A 21536-nucleotide genomic window follows, 5' to 3' on the forward strand; every position below is an offset into this window, starting at 1 on the left:
TTACATTTCACTAAGCTGACCCTTTTATCCAAAGCGACTTACAATAACTGCATTCAACCATGAGGGAACAGGCCCAGAACAACAAGAATCAAGAAAGTACAATTTTTTCAAAAAAACAAAACTACAAAGTGCTATAGATATCAATGGAAAGAAAACTTGAAATTTAACCCAAAAATCTAAGTTTTATGTTCAACTTAACATCCTGATTGATTTATTGTTAGATGTGATGTTTTAACTGTGATAAACTGCAATGAAAGGAGACCTGAAATTACATCGACCCCATTGGATTAATTTACTTGTTAATCCCGGTGTTATCATTTGCAAGGCGCCATAACTGTGTGCACTGAAGTCCTTCATCTCCATGGTCACATAAACAATCATTAATCTTCAATAAAGACCCGGGGCTGACTATAAGAATCAGCTCGGGTCCGGCAGTGATAGCATCACTTGGGGGAAAAGGCAAAAGGTACGTATGTATGGGAGATCTGCTGCGTGACTAAACTGGACTAATTACAAACTCTCTCAGTATATGAACCACTTTTATTTCTGGATGTGAGACGCCTGCAGGGACGAGAGATGTTAACGTGACGGTGCACTAAAGATTTGTGATTTTCTCTCGCAAACAGAGAAGATGGAGGAAGCTGAGGACGCAATCGCAGTGGTGGGCATTGGATGCAATTTTCCTGGAGGTAATGTTTTAAAGAAACATTTTACATCATAGAAAAATGTTATTCTGCATAATGGAACATTGATGTTTCCAAACAGGAGAAGGGCTTGACAATTTCTGGAAGGTTCTTGTTGATGGGAGAAACTGTTCTGTGCCAATTCCCAAAAAGAGGTTTGACTTGTCCGCCTGGTATGACCCCGACGAAAACAAAGCGGGGAAATCCTGCACTGCCAAGGCTGCTCTAATTGATGGGTAAGCGTTAAAATCTGAATATATTAAGATTTCAAGGTTTATTTACTCTGTTTTGTGAGCATTTAGGTTTTATATATATTCTATAACAGATTCTGTTACATATACTTTATAGTTTTATAGGGTTATCTTCTCATTAATATGATCGTTGAACCTATACGTGCTCAATCATGAAATAAAAGTGACAACTATAAATATGAGAAATTTTGTTAGAAGCTCCTGATAAAAAAATAAAAAAATAATGATGTTAAAAATCTGCTCTGGAACAGCTACAGATGTTGGTATTTTCCCGAAACAAACCAAGAAAAGTGTCTCAACAGCTTCTCTGTATCTTAAATCTCACATAAAGTAGATTTTCTCTTATTTTACTATTAAAATAAGTATCTCCTAAATTGATTCAGCGGTTTCAATCTTTTCTTTTCTCCAGGTTTAATGATTTTGACCACAAGTTCTTCGGCATCAGCGACAGTGAAGTGGAACAAATGGATCCTCAGCAGAAGCAGCTCCTTCAGTGTGTTTACAGAGCTTTAGAAAACGCTGGGATTCCTATGGAGGAGGCCAGCGGCACCAACACAGGAGTGTTTCTAGGTAAGATAATAAAACATTTCTAGCTACTGCGTCTTATACTGTCTTCTAAAGATTTAAATCATATCTGCATGAAGTTACTGTTTGAACAAAGTTTTAACAAAATAAATAACCCATCCAGAAACTTCTAAACGATCAGAGAAACCTTTCGAGTTTCAACAGGTTTAATTTATTTTGATTCAGGCCTAATGAACAGAGATTACGAAAAAAATGCTGCGCACGTGCATCCGAGTACGATCAACCACTGGACTGGATCTGGCCTCGCCATGAGCATCGCAGCAAACAGGGTCTCATACATCTTCAACTTCACTGGGCCGTCTCTGACCATAGACACCGCCTGCTCCTCGTCCCTCGTGGCTCTTCATCTCGCCTGTCAATCCATCAAACAAGGTGTGTATGAAAGACAGGTGGAACCAACTGGAATAACACTTCAGAAAACAACTACATACTTTTATTACAAAGCTGAAATGTGTTTTGTCTTATCAGATGATTGTGACATGGCTTTGTGTGGAGGTGTGAACTGCATCTTTGAGCCAAGAGCGTTTGTCGCTCTCAGCAAGGCCAAGATGATTTCACCTGAAGGGACGAGCAGACCTTTCTCCAGAACAGCAGACGGCTACGGTCGAGGGGAGGGCTGCGGGGTTGTTCTACTCAAACCACTGAAAAAGGTCAGAAAGATCACAACCCTGAGTTTAGTTAAGTTATTTCCTTCCTCAGGATTGTGTCTCATTCCCTGTTCTGAAAGTTTGTACTGACACGCTGGTCAAAGGCAAAACCAATAAAGCACTAAAGCAGATTCATGCTCATAATATTTAATGCAGATGGCTCGGTTCACAGGAATCAGTTAAACAGTGTCAGAGGTATAAAAAATAAACAGTTAAAACGATACTGGTCACACACACAAGAACAGGACTGAATGATGCTGTACTCAGCAGTAACAAGACAAACAACATATTCTAATTATTAACAACAGACCGTGTCAGATATAAGACCAGTGTCAGTTAATAACTATGTGACTACAGTTAAAGTTATATTAGTCTCTAACTTCCTGCTTACCCTGTTTTGTTTCAGTCATGCATATAAAGTTGAATCTGTGGGGCCCATATTCACTGTTGTGCACACGAAGGAGCAGATTGAGTCGTTGGCTAATTAATAATTATCATAAAATGAGATTATTAATAAAAATGTATAATAACGGAGCACCACCCTGGTATTGTCGTTGCGTGGTCATTTATCCTAAATATGAGAAGAAGAGCCGAACTCGGTTAGCAATGAAAGGTATGAACAGCAAAAACAATGGCCATCCAATACACTACCCCGGCACTCTAGCAGCGACGGGGCAGTCTCGAGTCGCATCAAACAGCCGGCGTCTGTATTATTTTATAACAGTCCTTGGTCCTTCTTCTTGGCATTGGAATAAGGAAGTGACCAGGAGCCACTCCCAGTCCCGCTCCTCCTCTGATAGTTGCTTGGCATAATGTTCTCTTCATGACAATCTTGACACAGCTGATGCCATGTGGGCCATTGCTGTTGTTGGAGAAAAGAATCTTATGTTCCTGCTACATCGGCTGTACGTTCTGCTTGTATAGAAATTCGAAACAACTAAACCAAAACAACGAAACAACAATGTGACGCACACACATTATAATGTCAAGATTACACACTAGGAGGGAAAAGTTATTATTAATAATTTGTTTCAAGACATAATATCTGGCTAAAGTGTTCTTGTCTCCCCTCCTATCTTTATTCGTTAAGAGTTCAGTCAGACCCCGTTGGCTAAAATTTAAATTGCTAACAGTATCAGGGACCAATAATCAATCCGTAAAAATAAAAGTTCAATTAATAATATCAATATGTAATATTAATGATTATAAAATGAGCAGTGAAGGTTTAAGTCCAAGCACTGACATTCATAATCCAGCTGTATTCACATACAAATGCACAAATAATCACTAACGCTAGTACTTTAATTACAAATAGAATTTATAAAAAGTTAATAACAGTAATGCAAATCACTGAAAACTATCTCGACAAAATCCACTATACCACAAACATTAACCACACAAGCGACTATAACGATGGCAACACACATGTAACACCGCTAGTGTGTGTGTGTGTGTGTGTGTGTGTGTGTGTGTGTGTGTGCGTATGGGTGAGAGAGAGAGAGCGAGAGAGAGAGAGAGAGAGAGAGAGGAGGGGGGTATAAAGATGGTGTACAAGGCCACGCTGGTGACATTGTATTGCCATCTTAGAAATGGCGGCAGAACCACGTTATTTAAACAAAGGGGAGGTCGAGAACCGAGAGCCAATGTGACCTAAGTCGTGGCTCTACTCGGCGATGGGTAACAACATGGTTCGATCACGCTATCTGGCCCCCAGAATGTATATAGGTATGATTGTTTGTATGTATGTCTGAATGTGTGTGTGGAAGCGGGTTAGGAGAGGGAGAGAAACGAGAGTGAGAGAGAAGAAGCATGCAACAGATAATAAGAGATCTTAATCACCACTAGGGGTGCAACGACTAATCGACAGAGTCGCCAAAAATTGATGACAAAAATAGTTGCGACAAATTTAATCGTCGATGGTTCGCAGCTGAACTAAACGTTGATTTACTGGAGGTGCTGATGGAAGAAGCTGAGGAGTGAGCCATCTCGCTACCTTCCTATCTCTGAAAGTTGCGCATGTGCAATAGCGACAAAACATAGACCAATGGAGACCCATTGCAAAACCATTGAGTACCAGAAAGTCAAAAGTATGGTAGAACTTCACCCTTAACATACCCCGTGAAAAAACTACCTGCAATATTTACAAGGCGGACCTGCTTTCCATGGAGGCAGGACACGCGCATTTGAAGAGGAGGCACATTTGACATCGTAACGTAGGCGATGCAGACTCACCTCGGTAAGATAGCCTGTTAGCTAGCTTGCTATATAAACTTATACACCTGTGCGCAGGATTCTAGAATCCATAACAAAAATATGTTTTTAACTTTTTTTTAACAATATGCGGGGATTCTACCACGCGGTGAACAGGCGGGCGAACTGAGGTCTGTCGTTTATGACTTCGGGTGTTTCCCGAAGGAATTCGGGCACCTTCTTATCAAGATGCTGAAAACTCCAGCTTAGGCTTCTGGAGTTACATGTAGGCCCCTCCATTGTTCTCTTTACCTGGCTTTAGATCCCAACATCACCAATTCAAATTGACTTCCTCCCTCGAAGAGGGTGAGGAAAACTACCAGAAAAAAAAACAATTTAACAGTAAAAATAAAGAAGAAACCTCACAAATGATTGATCGAGGACAATGGTTAGATTTTTGTCTTATTTTTACTTCGCAGGCTTTACAAGACCATGACCATATCTGGGGTATCATCAGCAAAACAGTCGTCAACCAAGATGGACACTCAGTCACTCCGATGACCAAACCCTCCATGACGCAACAAGAGGAGCTGCTGAGAAGAATCTACTCGGACTCCGACCTTGTAAATGTTCAGTACATAGAGGCACATGGGACTGGAACTCCGGTTGGAGACCGAACGGAGGCAGGAAGCATCTCTAACGCCATCGCTAAGGCCAAACCTCCCGGATCAGAGAGGCTGTGGATTGGCTCGGTGAAGAGCAACATCGGACATACAGAATCTGCAGCCGGAGTGGCCGGACTCATTAAGATTCTTCTTATGATGAAACACAAGACCATTGTTCCCTCCGTCTTCTACTCTGAAGAAACTGACAGTGTTGATGCCAAAGCCCTGAACCTTAAAGTTCCTCAGAAGACAGAAAGATGGCAACCGTCTGGTGCACGAATTGCAGGGGTGAACAACTTTGGCTTTGGGGGTACAAATGCACATGCTGTTGTCAAACAGTACAAACAGTCACCAATCAGACAAGAGCATGATGAGACACACCCAAAGTACTTTGTCATGTCAGCTAATTCAATAAAATCTCTCTCTCTCATGATGGAAGACACTGTTAAACAGCTAGAGGCCGATAGTAAAGTTGATCTAGATTCTCTCTTGTACACGTCAGCTTGCAGAAGGAGCCATCTCAAACATAGATACAGAAAGGCCATCATGGTATCATCTGTGGTCGATCTTAAAGATAAGTTGAGCACTGCTGCTGGCAAAACTATCACCCAAGCCTACTCTGATCCAAAGTTAGTGTTTGTCTTCTGTGGAAATGGCGTCACTTACCATGGCATGTGCAAGCAACTCCTGAAACAAGAACCTGTCTTCAGAAGTAAAATCAAAGAGATTACAGAACTGTTCAAAAGGCTGAGTGGGCTGAACATCCTGGACGTGCTTGACAGTGAGTTTGAGAGTAGTGACTTCAAAAACCCAGAGGTTGTCCAACCATTGCTCTTTTCCATCCAGGTTGGCATCACCACCCTACTCAGACATTGGGGTGTCAAGCCAGATGCGATACTTGGACACTCTGTTGGTGAGGTAGCATCCGCCCACTGCTCTGGCCTCTTGTCTCTTGAGGATGCGATAAAAGTCATCTATTTCCGGAGCAAGCTGCAGAGCAAAGTCACTGGTGGAATGATGCTTGTGATCAGCAACATGGCTGTATCAGAGGTAACTGCTCTTCTCCCTTCTTACTCTGGTAGAGTTTGTCTCGCTGCTTTCAACAGTCCACAGTCCTGCACCCTCTCAGGGGATGCAGATGCAATTAAGAGCTTCCATGCGGAGCTAAGTGCCTCAGCCAATGGTCAGAACCTGTTCCTGCATCTGCTGAATGTCCCTGCTGCTTACCACAGCCATATGATGGATCCAATTCTGAAAGAAATCAAGGACACAATTGGTCTCTTACAGGTGAACAATCTTGACACAGAGTTGTTCTCAACAGTGACAGGCAAGGAGGTCCAGCAGGGAGATTTCTGCACAGGTGAATACTGGGCTCGGAACATTCGTGAGCCAGTGGCCTTCGAGCAGGCAGTGCGGTTGGCAGCGAAAGGAAAGACGAACACAGTCTTTGTAGAGATAGCGCCAAGAAGGGCACTGCAGCGAAACATCATTGAATCTCTGACTAGTGACACAACTGTTCTTCCCTCTGTGCAGCCAGGGAAAGATCATGAGACCATCATGTCTGTAGTTTCTAAGCTGTTCGAACTGGGGGTTCAGGTCGATTGGAACACCTTTTATAAAGGATATGAGACGATGCCGCTGCCTTTCCCGAGGTACACGTTTGATCTCTCTGACAGAGACGTGATGATCAGTGCAGCACAAACAAATGCACCAAGTAATCACCCTGTGCTCTGTCAAACAGGAAGTGAAAGCAATATTCTCAGCTGTGATCTGCAGTCCGACTCCTCTTTCTACCTGAAAGAGCACAAACACAACAATATACCCATCATCCCCGGGGCCTTCTATGCCGAGTTGGGTTTAGCTGCAGTCATGGCCAGTGCCAAACCAAAAGTACCTCTCAACTCTCTACAGCTCAGTGTCAACTTCCACAGCCCGTGTGTTTTAACGCAGAATTCACCTGACATTAAGGTGAAACTGGAACAAACCGAGACAGAAACCAGTTTCACGGTATTCTCTCCATCTGCAGTTTATGCATCAGGCACAGTTGTTTCCAAAAGAGAGCGGCTGATTGAGGAGCAGAGCCTTTCACTGAGCGTCATCTTCAAAAGATGCAAATCTGTCGTGAGCTCTCAGGAGCTCTATGGGTATTTGTCTCAAGCAGGCTTTCAGTATGGAAATGTCTTCAAGAATGAGGCGAATGTGCACTATGGAGAAGATCTCAAGGAGGCTTTTGCTGTTGTGAAAGTTCCAGAGGAACTTCGATCGCAGTTGCATGACTACTGCATCCACCCTGTTGTGTTGGATTTTCTGATGCAGCTTGTCCCAATCACAGTAAAACAAATCTTTGCTGGTAGACCAGGATTTCCTGCCAAAATCGGAAGTTTGACCGTGTTTGAACCTTTGCAGGAGGAGATGATTGTGTATTTGAGAGCAGTCGATGTGGGTAGGGACCACTTTGATGTTTGTGGCTGTTTTACAGACAGAGAAGGCAGAGTGTTGGTTGAGGCTAAACAAGTGACAATCAAGTTTCTTGGGAGTCAGTCTCATGTGGTTGAGGACTATTTCTACCATAACTACTTCAGTGTCATCCCTGACATTATCCCATCTGCTCCTCCTCCCAAGGCCTTGGTCTTCTGCGATGACATGGGGATCTCTAAAGGCCTGCAGTCACATTTAGACTCCAGATCTCAGTACATATCAGTCACACATGCAAAGGATATTTTGAGCAATGGCTTCTCTTCTCTCTTTGCAAAATTCAATATCAAAAATAAGCAGGAAAGGTTTGATGAGGTCTTGTTTCTGTGGGGCCAAGAAGACCTCACTTCACAGGCCGCTGATGTTGTTCTACAGAAAGTGGTGAGCTGCTGTGAGATTTTCCGTCGAATCGTCCTTGAGCTGAAGCGACTTCACTTTCCAGCCTCTATTAGAGCAGTAACCTACCGTTCATCTGACGTCACAGTAGATCACGTCAATCCAGGTTTTGCCATCGTTGGTATGACCAGATCATTTGCTGCAGAGATACCAGAGCTTTCATTTCAACTCATTGACATAGATACTGTCTCAGCTAAGGGCATTGCAACTCTGTCTGAGGTCATTCGATCATATCCTTGTAGCAAGTACCCAGAGTTGGTGGTAAAAGATGGGCGGATTATGAAACCTTCCATTGTCCATACTCCCCCTGAAGTCGTTGACAGTTCAGGATCCAGTTTTACTTCAACAATGTCCGAGCATTACATCCTTCAAACTGCTGATGCACATGAGATTACTCAAGTGAGTGCCATTCACTTTGATGAGGGGGACCTGCCAATCAGTGACACATCAGTTGAAATCAGTCCCAGCACGATTTGTGTCCATTCATCTGATTTCTTCCCTGTCAGTGCTACACACTTGAAATTTGGTCAGACACTGTACTGGGATAAACATTCCTCCCAAAGTCACAAGCTGCTGGCTCTTGATTTCAACGGTACTGTTACCGCAGTTGGAAAAGATGTGAGAAAACTGAAGGTGGGAGATCACGTTGCTTCCTGCTATCCTGTGGTGGCAGCCAGCAAGGTCCAGGTCCCAGAGCATGTGTGCTACAGCACAAAACGATTCCCATTCCTCCGCAAAACACCTTGTGTTTCCTACTATGTGCTGGCATGGGAGATCCTGCAACGAGCCTTACCCAGAGCCAAACATCATCTGGGAATCATATCCCCCGTTCCTGACTCAGCTCTGACCAAAGTCTTGGCACTTACTTCCTCACAATCTGGCTTGAATGTGGTTATTGGAACGCAGTGTAATGGTTCTTTTGTAGATGTCAAACAAATTGATGCATTTGTCATCCTGCCCCCACTTGAAGAATCCTTGATTGAAAGGATTTGCAGTTTTCCAAGGGTCCAACATGTCGTCATAATCTGTGAATCTGAGACGCAGTGTTTGCTTGCTAGGAACATGTTCCACGGTGTGAAGGAAAGTGTTCATGTGCAGACGATTCTGATACCAGCCATTTTGCAAAGGGGATCTTTGAGTGCCCAAAGGCCACATATTTATCACTGGCTCAAATCATTGAAGTTGAGCAGGAAATTTCCTGTTGAAAACTTCACCTTTCAGAATGTTAAGTCTGACAGCGTCGACACCTTTCATCCTCAGGAACCAGAGTCATACCTCCGCTCAAAGAAACTGGCTGTTGTGGCTCTGCAAAAAGACGAAGGCAGTGTTCTGTCGGTGATCCCAGTGCTATCAACAAAAAAGCTGCTATTCCAAAAGAGTGCCGTGTACATAGTCACAGGTGGTCTTTCTGGTCTGGGCTTTGAAACGGTCAAGTTCATCTCCCAAAGAGGAGGGGGGTACGTTGTCATACTCTCCCGGAGCAAGCCCACACCAGATCTGCAGACAGACATACACGACATAGAGAATCAGTCTGGAAACTGCATCATGAGCATGGAGTGTGACGTGTCTGTCTCTGAGCATGTCCACAGGGTTGTTAGTGCCATTGGCCAGAAGTTCCCTGGTTGTCCAGTTAGAGGAGTGTTCCACAGCGCCGTGGTTCTGCATGATGGGCTGATTGAGACCCTTGACAGATCTCTGTATGAGAAAGTTCTCAAGCCAAAAGTAAAGGGTGTATTAAATTTGCACCATGCAACACTAAAGTGCCATTTACACTATTTTGTGTGTTACTCCTCCATCGCTGCTTTTCTGGGAAATGCATCTCAGACAAACTATGCAGCAGCCAACACGTTCCTCGACATGTTCTGTCATTACAGGCGCAATCTCGGGCTGCCTGGACAGTCCATCAACTGGGGAGCGCTCAACCTTGGCCTCCTCTTGAACAAGGACCATATCCAGCAATTTCTGGAGGCAAAGGGGATGATGGTGATGGATGTAGCTGAAATTCACAGAAGCTTAGAGCAGTGCCTCTTGCTCGATAAACCCCAACAGGTTATTTGCAGGTTTCACTTCAGAAACATCAGGTTCAACATCCTCTCGCAAAATGCATCAATGACCACGCGCCTGTTTACGTTAGTTGAAGAGGCGTTTCAAAAATCTAAAGAAACAGATGCTAAAGCCAAAGAAGCTTATTGTATCTCGCCCAAAGAGTTCACCATCTCTCTCCTCACCCAGACCATCGGCATTGATCCCAGTGAGTTGAAAGACGACTCACTTCTCTCGTCTTTGGGCGTTGACTCCATGCAGGCCATGACTCTGCAGAACCTGATCTTCCAGGCGAAAGGAGTGAACATACCTCTGGTGAAACTGTCGGACCCCAACGCCACAGTATCGACAGTGGTAGCTCTACTGAGTGAAGCAGCCAAGGGTGAAAATGTCAGTGTTGACGCAGTGACGAGTAACTCAACCAAAGAAACGGAGGATCTTTCAACCAGATTGTAAAGATGACAAATGCATTGAAAGGATATTTAAATACGTATGCAGAAAGATGTATTCTCTATTTCAGCTGATTGTTTATAATGGCAATTGTAATCCAGTAGCATAATCGTTTTTAAAGAAGGTTACATATTTATTGACCTTTTGTTTGCCTTTTATTTTGAAATTGTATTTTGGAAAGGATAACATTGTTTTAACCATATTTTACCCACCTTTCAGCGGATGTGGCCCATTTTGATTTTGAATAATTCTGCCACATGGGGGAGTATACACACTCTTGAGCACCATTATGTACATACAAGAATGATAGCAGAGCTCTGGATTTGACTCCAGTTCCAAACCAAAAGTACCTCTCAACTCTCTACAGCTCAGTGTCAACTTTCACAGCCCGTGTGAATTAACGCAGAATTCACCTGACATTAAGGTGAAACTGGAACAAACCAAGACAGAAACAAGTTTCACGGTATTCTCTCCACCTGCAGTTTATGCATCAGGCACAGTTGTTTCCAAAAGGGAGCGGCTGATTGAGGAGCAGAGCCTTTCACTGAGCGCCCTCATCCAAAGGTGGTTTATGATGGCAATTGTAATCGAGTAGCATAATTGTGTTTAAAGCAGGTGGTTTATTTATTTAACTTTTTATTTGTCTTTTATTTAGACATTTTATTCTGAAAGGGAATACATTGTTATAACCATATTCAATATTTTTCCCATTTTTCCGCAGATGTGGCCCAATTTGATTTTGAATAATGCATTTTTGGGAATTGTGTGAAATTGTGTGAAAATTAGGACAGCATTTAAAACAAACTGCACAATGTAATGTATTCAGTATTCTCCAACTGACGTTAAATATATGTACACTATTTTTTGTTTTTAAATTAAAATGTGATCCTTTCAAGTGTGTGATTGGGTTCAGACTGACCTCAACCTACATCTGCCTGTTTTACAATCACTAGACAAGTCATGGTCAATTGTAATAGATGATTATCAACTTTATAATGGTGATGGAAATAAAAGCATGTGTATTCTGGCACATCCCATACATGATTACTTGGCAAGCGAGTGTGATTACTGAGCCTTTTGCAATTAGAATTAATAATTGATTACATCATACACAAAAAGAAATTGTTCCCGTGGAGTAGATTTCTGCCTCGAGGAAAGACAAATAAAATGAGAGTAGATACAGAAATCTATAAAAAAAGCCTTTACACTACTGTTTTTATAGTAAAGCAAAGTTAAATTACAATTAAAGAATGTATTTTTCCTCTAAATCAATAAAGGATTTGACTATTCTGAGGTGTTTTTGCCATATTAATATTTGGAATGGACACTAAAGTAGAATATACATCACAATAAACTTTAATGGTCATTGCTGGAGTTTATGACACTTAATAATAAATGTCTTTGTTGTTTTTATGACACAATAAATGAAGCTGCCAAATTCTCTTTGTACTTGATAAGGTTGGTTTATTTAGATATTAAGATATTATTTAATGGAGTTTACAAAACCTCTCTCAATCGTCAAAAGTGTAACTTCGAAGAAAAAGAAAAGCTTCACATTTCAGTTGTGAATCCTATTATAGTAACATAGGCATTAAAAGTGCATTCACTGTGTGTCTTTGGGCCACATGGGGCAGTATACACACTCTTGAGCACCATTATATATAAACAAGAAATAAATCAGAGCCCTAGATTTAATAATAATGTGAGTGCACCCAGATATCAGTTGAAAAACCACATATAAAATATAGATTGAACCAACAAGACAAACTTTATGTTAAACCTAACGTGCGGATTTGGTTGAATGTTAGTTGTGATGATATAACTGTGATAAACTGCAATGAAAGGAGACCTGAATTCACCTTGACCCTGTTGGATTGATTTACTTATTAATCCCTGTGTTATCATTTTCCATAAATGTGTGCACTGAAGTCCTTCATCTCCATGGTCACATAAACAATCAATCATTAATCTTTAATAAAGACCAGAGGCTGACTATAAGAATCAGCCCAAGGTCCTGAAGTGATAGCATCACCTGGGGGAAAGGCAAACGGTATGGATGTATGGGAGATCTGGTGCGAGACTAAACTGGACTAATTACCAACTCTCTCAGTATATGAACGACTTTTATTTCTGGATGTGAGACGCCTGCAGGGACGGGAGATGTTGACATGACTGTTCACTAAAGATTTTTGATTTTCTCTCGTGCAAAGAGACGATGGAGGAGAAACTACTGAGATAAGTTTACATTCCATAAACTTTTATAATGAGTTCCTGAGAAGACGGCGTTCTTTAGAACTCCATTTACAAACCTAGTTATCAACCCCAAAAAATTACGTCTTTAAATGAGATTCTGTTTTCATTTCAGTCAAAATCTTTTATTTAGTTTTACTTGACTATTTATGTTAAATAAGTAACAATAGGAAAGTATATCATTATTTACCTTTTACTTTTAAACAGTTATGTGGTGAAAGGAAGCTTAAATGCTGCAGTAGAAATAATATAAAGTGAGAGGTTCCGTGAAGTCACTCCCTTGGCTGATAACTTACTGATTTACCTTTGAATCTCAGTGTTATAATTTTCAAGGTGCCATAAAATGTGGGCACTGGAGTCATGAAACGCCATGGTATTATAAGTAATCAAACATTAATCTTTAAAAGAGAAAAGAGGCTGCCTATAAGATTCAGCCCCGGGTGCCGGCAGTGATAGCATCACTTGGGGGAAAAGGCAAACGGTACAGATGAATGGGAGATCTGCTGCGAGACTATACTGGACTAATTACAAACTCTCTCAGTATATGAACCACTTTTATTTCTGGATGTGAGACGCCTGCAGGGACGAGTGAAGTTGACATGACGGTGCACTAAAGATTTGTGATTTTCCTCGCGCACAGAGAAGATGGAGGAAGCTGAAGACACAATCGCAGTGGTGGGCATTGGATGCAATTTTCCTGGAGGTAATGTTTTAAAGAAACATTTTTCATTACAGAAACATTTTATTCTGTATCATGGAACGTTGATGTTTCCAAACAGGAGAAGGGCTTGACAATTTCTGGAAGGTTCTTGTTGATGGGAGAAACTGTTCTTTGCCAATTCCCAAAAAGAGGTTTGACTTTTCCGCCTGGTATGACCCCGACGAAAACAAAGCGGGTAAATCACGCACAGCCAAGGCTGCTCTCCTTGATGGGTAAGCGTTAAAATCTTTTTATTAGATCTAAGGGTATATTTACTCTGTTTTGTGAGCATATAGGTTTTATGTTTATGTTATAATATAAACTTTATAGTTTTATAGGGGCATCTTCTCATTAATATGATCTTTGAACCTATACATGGTCACTAATTAAGTAAAAGGGACAACTATGTATATCGGGGAAAAAAAAATTGTTTGTTAGATGCTCCTGATAAAAGTAATAATAAATAATGATATTAAAAACTCAGGTCTGGAACAACTACAGATGTTGGTATTTTCCCGAAACAAACCAAGAAAAGTGTCTCAAGCAGCTTCTCTGTATTTTAAATCTGACGTAAAGTGAAAAATTATATTAAAATACTTAGCTCCTTAATAGATTCAGCGGTTTCAATCTTTTCTTTTCTCCAGGTTTAATGATTTTGACCACAAGTTCTTTGGCATCAGCGACAGTGAAGTGGAACAAATGGATCCTCAGCAGAAGCAGCTCCTTCAGTGTGTTTACAGAGCTTTAGAAAACGCTGGGATTCCTATGGAGGAGGCCAGCGGCACCAGCACAGGAGTGTTTCTAGGTAAGACAATAAAACATTTCTAGCTACTGCGTCTTATACTGTCTTCTAAAGATTTAAATCATTTCTGAGTGAAGTTACTGTTTGGACCAAGTTTTAAGATAAAAACCTAAAGTAACTTCAAAATAATAAGGAGCATTCTATTGAGTTTCAACATGTTTAATTTATTTTGATTCAGGCCTAATGAACAGAGATTACGAAACAAATGCTGCTCACGTGCACCCGAGTGTGATCAACCACTGGACTGGCACTGGCCTCGCCATGAGCATCGCAGCAAACAGAGTCTCATACATCTTCAACTTCACTGGGCCGTCACTGGCCATAGACAGCGCCTGCTCCTCCTCCCTTGTGGCTCTTCATCTCGCCTGTCAAGCCATTAAACAAGGTGTGTATGAAAGACGGGCTGAACCAGCTGGAATAACACTTCAGAGAGCAACAACATACTTTTATGACAAGGATGGAATGTGTTTTATCTTATCAGGTGATTGTGACATGGCTCTGTGTGGAGGTGTGAACTGCATCTTTGAGCCAAGAGTGTTTGTCGCTCTCAGCAAGGCCAAGATGATTTCACCTGAAGGGACGAGCAGACCTTTCTCCAGAACAGCAGACGGCTACGGTCGAGGGGAGGGCTGCGGGGTTGTTCTACTCAAACCACTGAAAAAGGTCAGAAAGCTCAAAGCCCTGAGTTTAGTTAACTTCTTTCCTTCCTCAGGAATGTGTATCATTACGTGTTTTGAAAGTTTTAGCTGACACGCTGGTCAAAGGCAAAACCAATAAAGCACTAAAGCAGATTCACGCTCATAATATTTAATGCAAATGGCTCGGTTCACAGGAATCAGTGAAACAAGGTCAAAGTTATAGAAATTAAACAGTTGAAACGAAACTGGTAACACATATATAAGAACAGGACTGAATGACGCTGTACTCAGCAGTAACAAGACAAACAACATTTACTTATTATGAGTGATTATTTTGTTCTTTGAAACATTAACCAAACAACTTGCTGTAAAAGTTATATTAATCTCTAACTTCCTGCTGACTCTTTTTGGTTTCAGTCACGGAAATAAAGTGTTATCTGTGGGGCCCAGATGACCCAATAAAAATGTACTTCCTCCCTCGCAGAGGGCGAGGAGAAACTACCAGAAAAAACATTCTAGTAGTGAAAATAATCCAGAAACCTCACAAATGATGATCCAGGTCAATCCAGAACAATGGCTTGATTTTTGTCGTATTTTTGCATTGCAGGCGTTACAAGACCATGACCATATCTGGGGTATCATCAGCAAAACAGCCGTCAACCAAGATGGACACTCAGTCACTCCGATGACCAAACCCTCTATGACACAACAAGAGGAGCTGCTGAGAAGAATCTACTCAGACTCCGACCTTGTAAATGTTCAGTACATAGAGGCACATGGGACTGGAACCCCTGTTGGAGACCCAACGGAGGCAGGAAGCATCTCTAATGCCATAGCTAAGGCCAAACCTCCCGGATCAGAGAGACTGTGGATTGGCTCGGTGAAGAGCAACATCGGACATACAGAATCTGCAGCCGGAGTGGCCGGACTCATTAAGATTCTTCTTATGATGAAGCACGAGACCATTGTTCCCTCCGTCTTCTACTCTGAAGAAACTGACAGTGTTGATGCCAAAACCCTGAACCTTAAAGTTCCTCAGAAGGCAGAAAAATGGCAACCGTCTGGTGCACGAATTGCAGGGGTGAACAACTTTGGCTTTGGGGGTACAAATGCGCATGCTGTTGTCAAACAGTACAATCAGTCACCAATCAGACAGGAACATGATGAGACACAACCAAAGTACTTTGTCATGTCAGCTAATTCAATAAAATCTCTCTCTCTCATGATGGAAGACACTGTTAAACAGCTAGAGGCCGATAGTAAAGTTGATCTAGATTCTCTCTTGTACACGTCAGCTTGCAGAAGGAGCCATCTCAAACATAGATACAGAAAGGCCATCATGGTATCATCTGTGGTCGATCTTAAAGATAAGTTGAGCACTGCTGCTGGCAAAACTATCAGCCAAGCCCACTCTGATCCAAAGTTAGTGTTTGTCTTCTGTGGAAATGGCGTCACTTACCATGGCATGTGCAAGCAGCTCCTGAAACAAGAACCTGTCTTCAGAAGTAAAATCAAAGAGATTACAGAACTGTTCAAAAGGCTGAGTGGGCTGAACATCCTAGACGTGCTTGACAGTGAGTTTGAGAGTAGTGACTTAAAAAACCCAGAGGTTGTCCAACCATTGCTCTTTTCCATCCAGGTTGGCATTACCACCCTACTCAGACATTGGGGTGTCAAGCCAGATGCGATACTTGGACACTCTGTTGGTGAGGTAGCATCCGCCCACTGCTCTGGCCTCTTGTCTCTTGAGGACGCGATAAAAGTCATCTATTTCCGGAGCAAGCTGCAGAGCAAAGTCACTGGTGGAATGATGCTTGTGATCAGCAACATGGCTGTATCAGAGGTAACTGCTCTTCTCCCTTCTTACTCTGGTAGAGTTTGTCTCGCTGCTTTCAACAGTCCACAGTCCTGCACCCTCTCAGGGGATGCAGATGCAATTAAGAGCTTCCATGAAGAGCTAAGTGCCTCAGCCAATGGGCAGAACCTGTTCCTGCGTTTGCTGAATGTCCCTGCAGCCTACCACAGCCACATGATGGATCCAATTCTGAAAGAAATCAAGGATACAATTGGCCTCTTACAGGTGAACAATCTTGACACAGAGTTGTTCTCAACAGTGACAGGCAAGGAGGTCCAGCAAGGAGATTTCTGCACAGGTGAATACTGGGCTAGAAACATTCGTGAGCCAGTGGCCTTCGAGCAGGCAGTGCGGTTGGCAGCGAAAGGAAAGAAGAACACAGTCTTTGTAGAGATAGCGCCAAGAAGGGCACTGCAGCGAAACATCATTGAATCTCTGACTAGTGACACAGCTGTTCTTCCCTCTGTGCAGCCAGGGAAAGATCATGAGACCATCATGTCTGTAGTTTCTAAGCTGTTCGAACTTGGGGTTCAGGTCGATTGGAACACCTTTTATAAAGGATATGAGACGATGCCGCTGCCTTTCCCGAGGTACAAGTTTGATCTCTCTGACAGAGACGTGATTATCGGTGCAGCACAAGCAAATGCACCAAGTAATCACCCTGTGCTCTGTCAAACAGGAAGTGAAAGCAACATTTTCAGCTGTGATCTGAAGTCAGACTCTTCTTTCTACCTGAAAGAGCACAAACACAACAATATACCCATCATCCCCGGGGCCTTCTATGCCGAGTTGGGTTTAGCCGCAGTCATGGCCAGTGCCAAACCAAAAGTACCTCTCAACTCTCTACAGCTCAGTGTCAACTTCCACAGCCCGTGTGTTTTAACGCAGAATTCACCTGACATTAAGGTGAAACTGGAACAAACTGAGACAGAAACCAGTTTCACGGTATTCTCTCCATCTGCAGTTTATGCATCAGGCACAGTTGTTTCCAAAAGAGAGCGGCTGATTGAGGAGCAGAGCCTTTCACTGAATGCCATCTTCAAAAGATGCAAATCTGTCGTGAGCTCTCAGGAGCTCTATGGGTATTTGTCTCAAGGAGGCTTTCAGTATGGAGATGTCTTCAAGAATAAAGGGAATGTGCACTATGGAGAAGATCTAAAGGAGACTTTTGCAGTTGTAAAAGTTCCAGAGGAACTTCTATCGCAGTTGCACGACTACTGCATCCACCCTGTTGTGTTGGATTTTCTGATGCAGCTTCTCCCAGTCACAGTTGAACACATATTTGCTGGTAGACCAGGCTTCCCTGCCAAAATCGGAAGTTTGACCGTGTTTGAACCTTTGCAAGAGGAGATGATTGTGTATTTGAGAGCAGTCGATGTGGGTAGTGACCACTTTGAGGTTTGTGGCTGTTTTACAGACAGAGAAGGTAGAGTGTTGGTTGAGGCTACACAAGTGATAATCAAGTATCTTGGGAGTCAGTCTCGTGTGGTTGAGGACTATTTCTACCATAACTCCTTCAGTGTCATCCCTGACACTATCCCATCTGCTCCTCCTCCGAAGGCCTTGGTCTTCTGTGATGACATGGGGATCTCTAAAGGCCTGCAGTCAAATTTGGACTCCAGATCTCAGTACATATCAGTCACACATGCAAAGGATATTTTGAGCAATGGCTTCCCCTCCCTCTTGGCTAAATTCAATATCCAAGAGGTTGAGAAAAGGTTTGATGAGGTCTTGTTTCTGTGGGGCCAAGAAGACCTCACTTCAGAGGCCGCTGATGTTGTTCTACAGAAAGTGGTGAGCTGCTGTGAGATTTTCCGTCGAATCGTCCTTGAGCTGAAGCGACTTCACTTTCCAGCCTCTATTAGAGCAGTAACCTACCGTTCATCTGACGTCACAGTAGATCACGTCAATCCAGGTTTTGCCATCGTTGGTATGACCAGATCATTTGCTGCAGAGATACCAGATCTTTCATTTCAACTCATTGACATAGATACTGTTTCTGCTAAGGACATTGCAGCTCTGTCTGAGGTCATTCGATCATATCCTTGCAGCAAGTACCCAGAGTTGGTGGTAAAAAATGGGATGATTTTTAGACCTTCCATTGTCCATACTCCACCTGAAGTCGTCGACAGTTCAGGATCCAGTTTTACTTCAACAATGTCCGAGCATTACATCCTTCAAACTGCTGATGCACATGAGATTACTCAAGTGAGTGCCATTCACTTTGATAAGGTGGACCTGCCGATCAGTGACACATCAGTTGAAATCAGTCCCAGCACGTTTTGTGTCCATTCATCTGATTTCTTCCCTGTCAGTGCCACACACTTGAAATTTGGTCAGACACTGTACTGGGATAAACATTCCTCCCAAAGTCACAAGCTGCTGGCTCTTGATTTCAACGGTACTGTTACCGCAGTTGGAAAAGATGTGAGAAAACTGAAGGTGGGAGATCACGTTGCTTCCTGCTATCCTGTGGTGGCAGCCAGCAAGGTCCAGGTCCCAGAGCATGTGTGCTACAGCACAAAACGATTCCCATTCCTCCGCAAAACACCTTGTGTTTCCTACTATGTGCTGGCATGGGAGATCCTGCAACGAGCCTTACCCAGAGCCAAACATCATCTGGGAATCATATCCCCTGTTCCTGACTCAGCTCTGACCAAAGTCTTGGCACTTACTTCCTCACAATCTGGCTGGAATGTGGTTATTGGAACGCAGTGTAATGGTTCTTTTGTAGATGTCAAACAAATTGATGCATTTGTCATCCTGCCCCCACTTGAAGAATCCTTGATTGACAAGATTTGCAGTTTTCCATGGGTCCAACATGTCGTCATAATCTGTGAATCTGAGACGCAATGTTTGCTTGCTAGGAACATGTTCCACGGGGTGAAGGAAAGTGTTCATGTGCAGACGATTCTGATACCATCCATTTTGCAAAAGGGATCTTTGAGTGCCCAAAGGCCACATATTTATCACTGGCTCAAATCATTGAAGTTGAGCAGGAAATCTGCCGTTAAAAACTTCACCTTTCAGAATGTGAAGTCCGACAGCGTCGACACCTTTCATCCTCAGAAACCAGAGTCATACTTCCGCTCAAAGAAACTGGCTGTTGTGGCTCTGCAAAATGATGAAGGCAGCGTTCTGTCGGAGATCCCAGTGCTATCAACAAAAAAGCTGCTTTTCCAAAAGAGGGCCGTGTACATAGTCACAGGTGGTCTTTCTGGTCTGGGCTTTGAAACGGTCAAGTTCATCTCCCAAAGAGGAGGGGGGTACGTTGTCATACTCTCCCGGAGCAAGCCCACACCAGATCTGGAGCAAGACATACAAAACGTAGAGAATCAGTGTGGAAACTGCATCACAAGCATGGAGTGTGACGTGTCTGTCTCTGAGCATGTGCACAGGGTTGTTAGTGCCATTGGCCAGAAGTTCCCTGGTTGTCCAGTTAGAGGAGTGTTCCACAGCGCCGTGGTTCTGCATGATGGGCTGATTGAGACCCTTGACAGATCTCTGTATGAGAAAGTTCTCAAGCCAAAAGTAAAGGGTGTATTAAATTTGCACCACGCAACGCTTAAGTGCCAGTTACACTATTTTGTGTGTTACTCTTCCATCTCTGCTTTTCTGGGAAATGCATCACAGACAAACTATGCAGCAGCCAACACGTTCCTCGACATATTCTGTCATTACAGGCGAAAACTCGGGCTGCCTGGACAGTCCATCAACTGGGGAGCGCTTAACCTTGGTCTCCTCTTGAACAAGGACCATTTCCAGCAATTTCTGGAGGCAAAGGGGATGATGGTGCTGAATGTTACCGAAATTCATAAAAGCTTAGAGCAGTGCCTCCTGATCAATCAACCCCAACAGGCCGTTTGCAGGTTTCACTTCAGAAACATCAGGTTCAACATCCTCTCGCAAAATACATCCTTGACAATGCGCCTGTCGGCGTTAGTTAATGAGGCGTTGCAAAAATCGAAAGAAACAGATGCTCAAGCCAAAGAAGCTGAATGTATCTCGCCCAAACAGTACGTCATCTCTCTCCTCACCGAGACCATCGGCATTGATGCCGGTGAGCTGAAAGACGACTCACTTCTCTCGTCTTTGGGCATCGACTCCATGCAGGCCATGACTCTGCAGAACCTGATCTTCCAGGCAAGAGGAGTGAACATACCTCTGGTGAAACTGTTGGACCCCAACGCCACAGTATTGACAGTGGTAGCTGTGCTGAGTGAAGGAGCCCAAGGTGAAAATGTCAGTGTTGAAGCAGTGACGAGTAACTCCACAAAAGAAATGGAGGATCTTTCAACTAGATTGTAAAGATTGACAACTGCACTGAAAGGATATGTTAATAGGTATGGCGAAACCATTTATTGCTTATTTCAGCAGAAGGTTTATAACAAAAATTGTAGCCAAACAGTATAATTGTGTTTGAAGCATGTCTGTCTTTTGTCATTTTTGTAAATTGTTAAGTGCTGCCAATAGATGCACCATATGAATGTGTTTGTGAAGTTTTATCAGTTTTATTCATTCAGCTATTTTTTAATTTTCATGTGAACTCAGGAAGAGAATTTAAAACAAAATGTACCATGTAATGCATTGTGGTTACAATTGATGTTGAATATGTACATAATTCCTTTTGATATTTCATATAAATGCAATCTTTCAAGTCTGTGATGGGTTCAGACCGACATCAACCTACTTATCTGCCGCTTTTACAATCACTTGACTGTTTATGGTCTTGTTGTTGCCAACTTTATAATGACGATGATACAAAAAAGCATGTGACACAGTATTCTGGCACTTCCTGTACATGTTAATTTCTCAAGCGTGTGTGATTTCTGAGGTTTTTTCTATTTGTATTAATACTTTATTACATCATGTAGAAAAATAAACTGGAATAAAATAAAATGAGAGC

At 42.7% G+C, this 21536-nt stretch overlaps 2 protein-coding genes across 2 annotated transcripts; both read left to right on the top strand.

The window, feature by feature from the left end:
* Positions 1–631: 631 nt before the first annotated feature.
* On the top strand, positions 632–10492 carry LOC128425988 (phenolphthiocerol/phthiocerol polyketide synthase subunit C-like). The gene is made up of 6 exons (XM_053412839.1): positions 632–689; positions 766–919; positions 1344–1504; positions 1685–1891; positions 1988–2169; positions 4836–10492. Exons 1-6 carry the CDS (start codon positions 632–634, stop codon positions 10389–10391), a joined length of 6318 nt encoding a protein of 2105 aa, XP_053268814.1. The 3' UTR covers positions 10392–10492.
* Positions 10493–13280: 2788 nt separating this feature from the next.
* On the top strand, positions 13281–21533 carry LOC128426215 (uncharacterized). Its single transcript, XM_053413079.1, has 6 exons — positions 13281–13338; positions 13415–13568; positions 13980–14140; positions 14316–14522; positions 14619–14800; positions 15383–21533. Exons 1-6 carry the CDS (start codon positions 13281–13283, stop codon positions 20936–20938), a joined length of 6318 nt encoding a protein of 2105 aa, XP_053269054.1. The 3' UTR covers positions 20939–21533.
* Positions 21534–21536: the final 3 nt, after the last annotated feature.

The sequence above is a fragment of the Pleuronectes platessa genome, chromosome 20 (genome assembly GCF_947347685.1).
Source record: "Pleuronectes platessa chromosome 20, fPlePla1.1, whole genome shotgun sequence".
Classification (NCBI taxonomy): Eukaryota; Metazoa; Chordata; class Actinopteri; order Pleuronectiformes; family Pleuronectidae; genus Pleuronectes; species Pleuronectes platessa.

Excerpts from the sequence above, each read along its gene's own strand:
- LOC128425988 (XM_053412839.1), top strand. The coding sequence starts at position 632 with ATGGAGGAAGCTGAGGACGCAATCGCAGTGGTGGGCATTGGATGCAAT. Across the intron at positions 690-765 it reads TGGATGCAATTTTCCTGGAG|GAGAAGGGCTTGACAATTTC; the intron begins GTAATGTTTTAA and ends GTTTCCAAACAG. Across the intron at positions 1,892-1,987 it reads CTGTCAATCCATCAAACAAG|ATGATTGTGACATGGCTTTG; the intron begins GTGTGTATGAAA and ends TTGTCTTATCAG.
- LOC128426215 (XM_053413079.1), top strand. The coding sequence starts at position 13,281 with ATGGAGGAAGCTGAAGACACAATCGCAGTGGTGGGCATTGGATGCAAT. Across the intron at positions 13,569-13,979 it reads AAGGCTGCTCTCCTTGATGG|GTTTAATGATTTTGACCACA; the intron begins GTAAGCGTTAAA and ends TCTTTTCTCCAG. Across the intron at positions 14,523-14,618 it reads CTGTCAAGCCATTAAACAAG|GTGATTGTGACATGGCTCTG; the intron begins GTGTGTATGAAA and ends TTATCTTATCAG.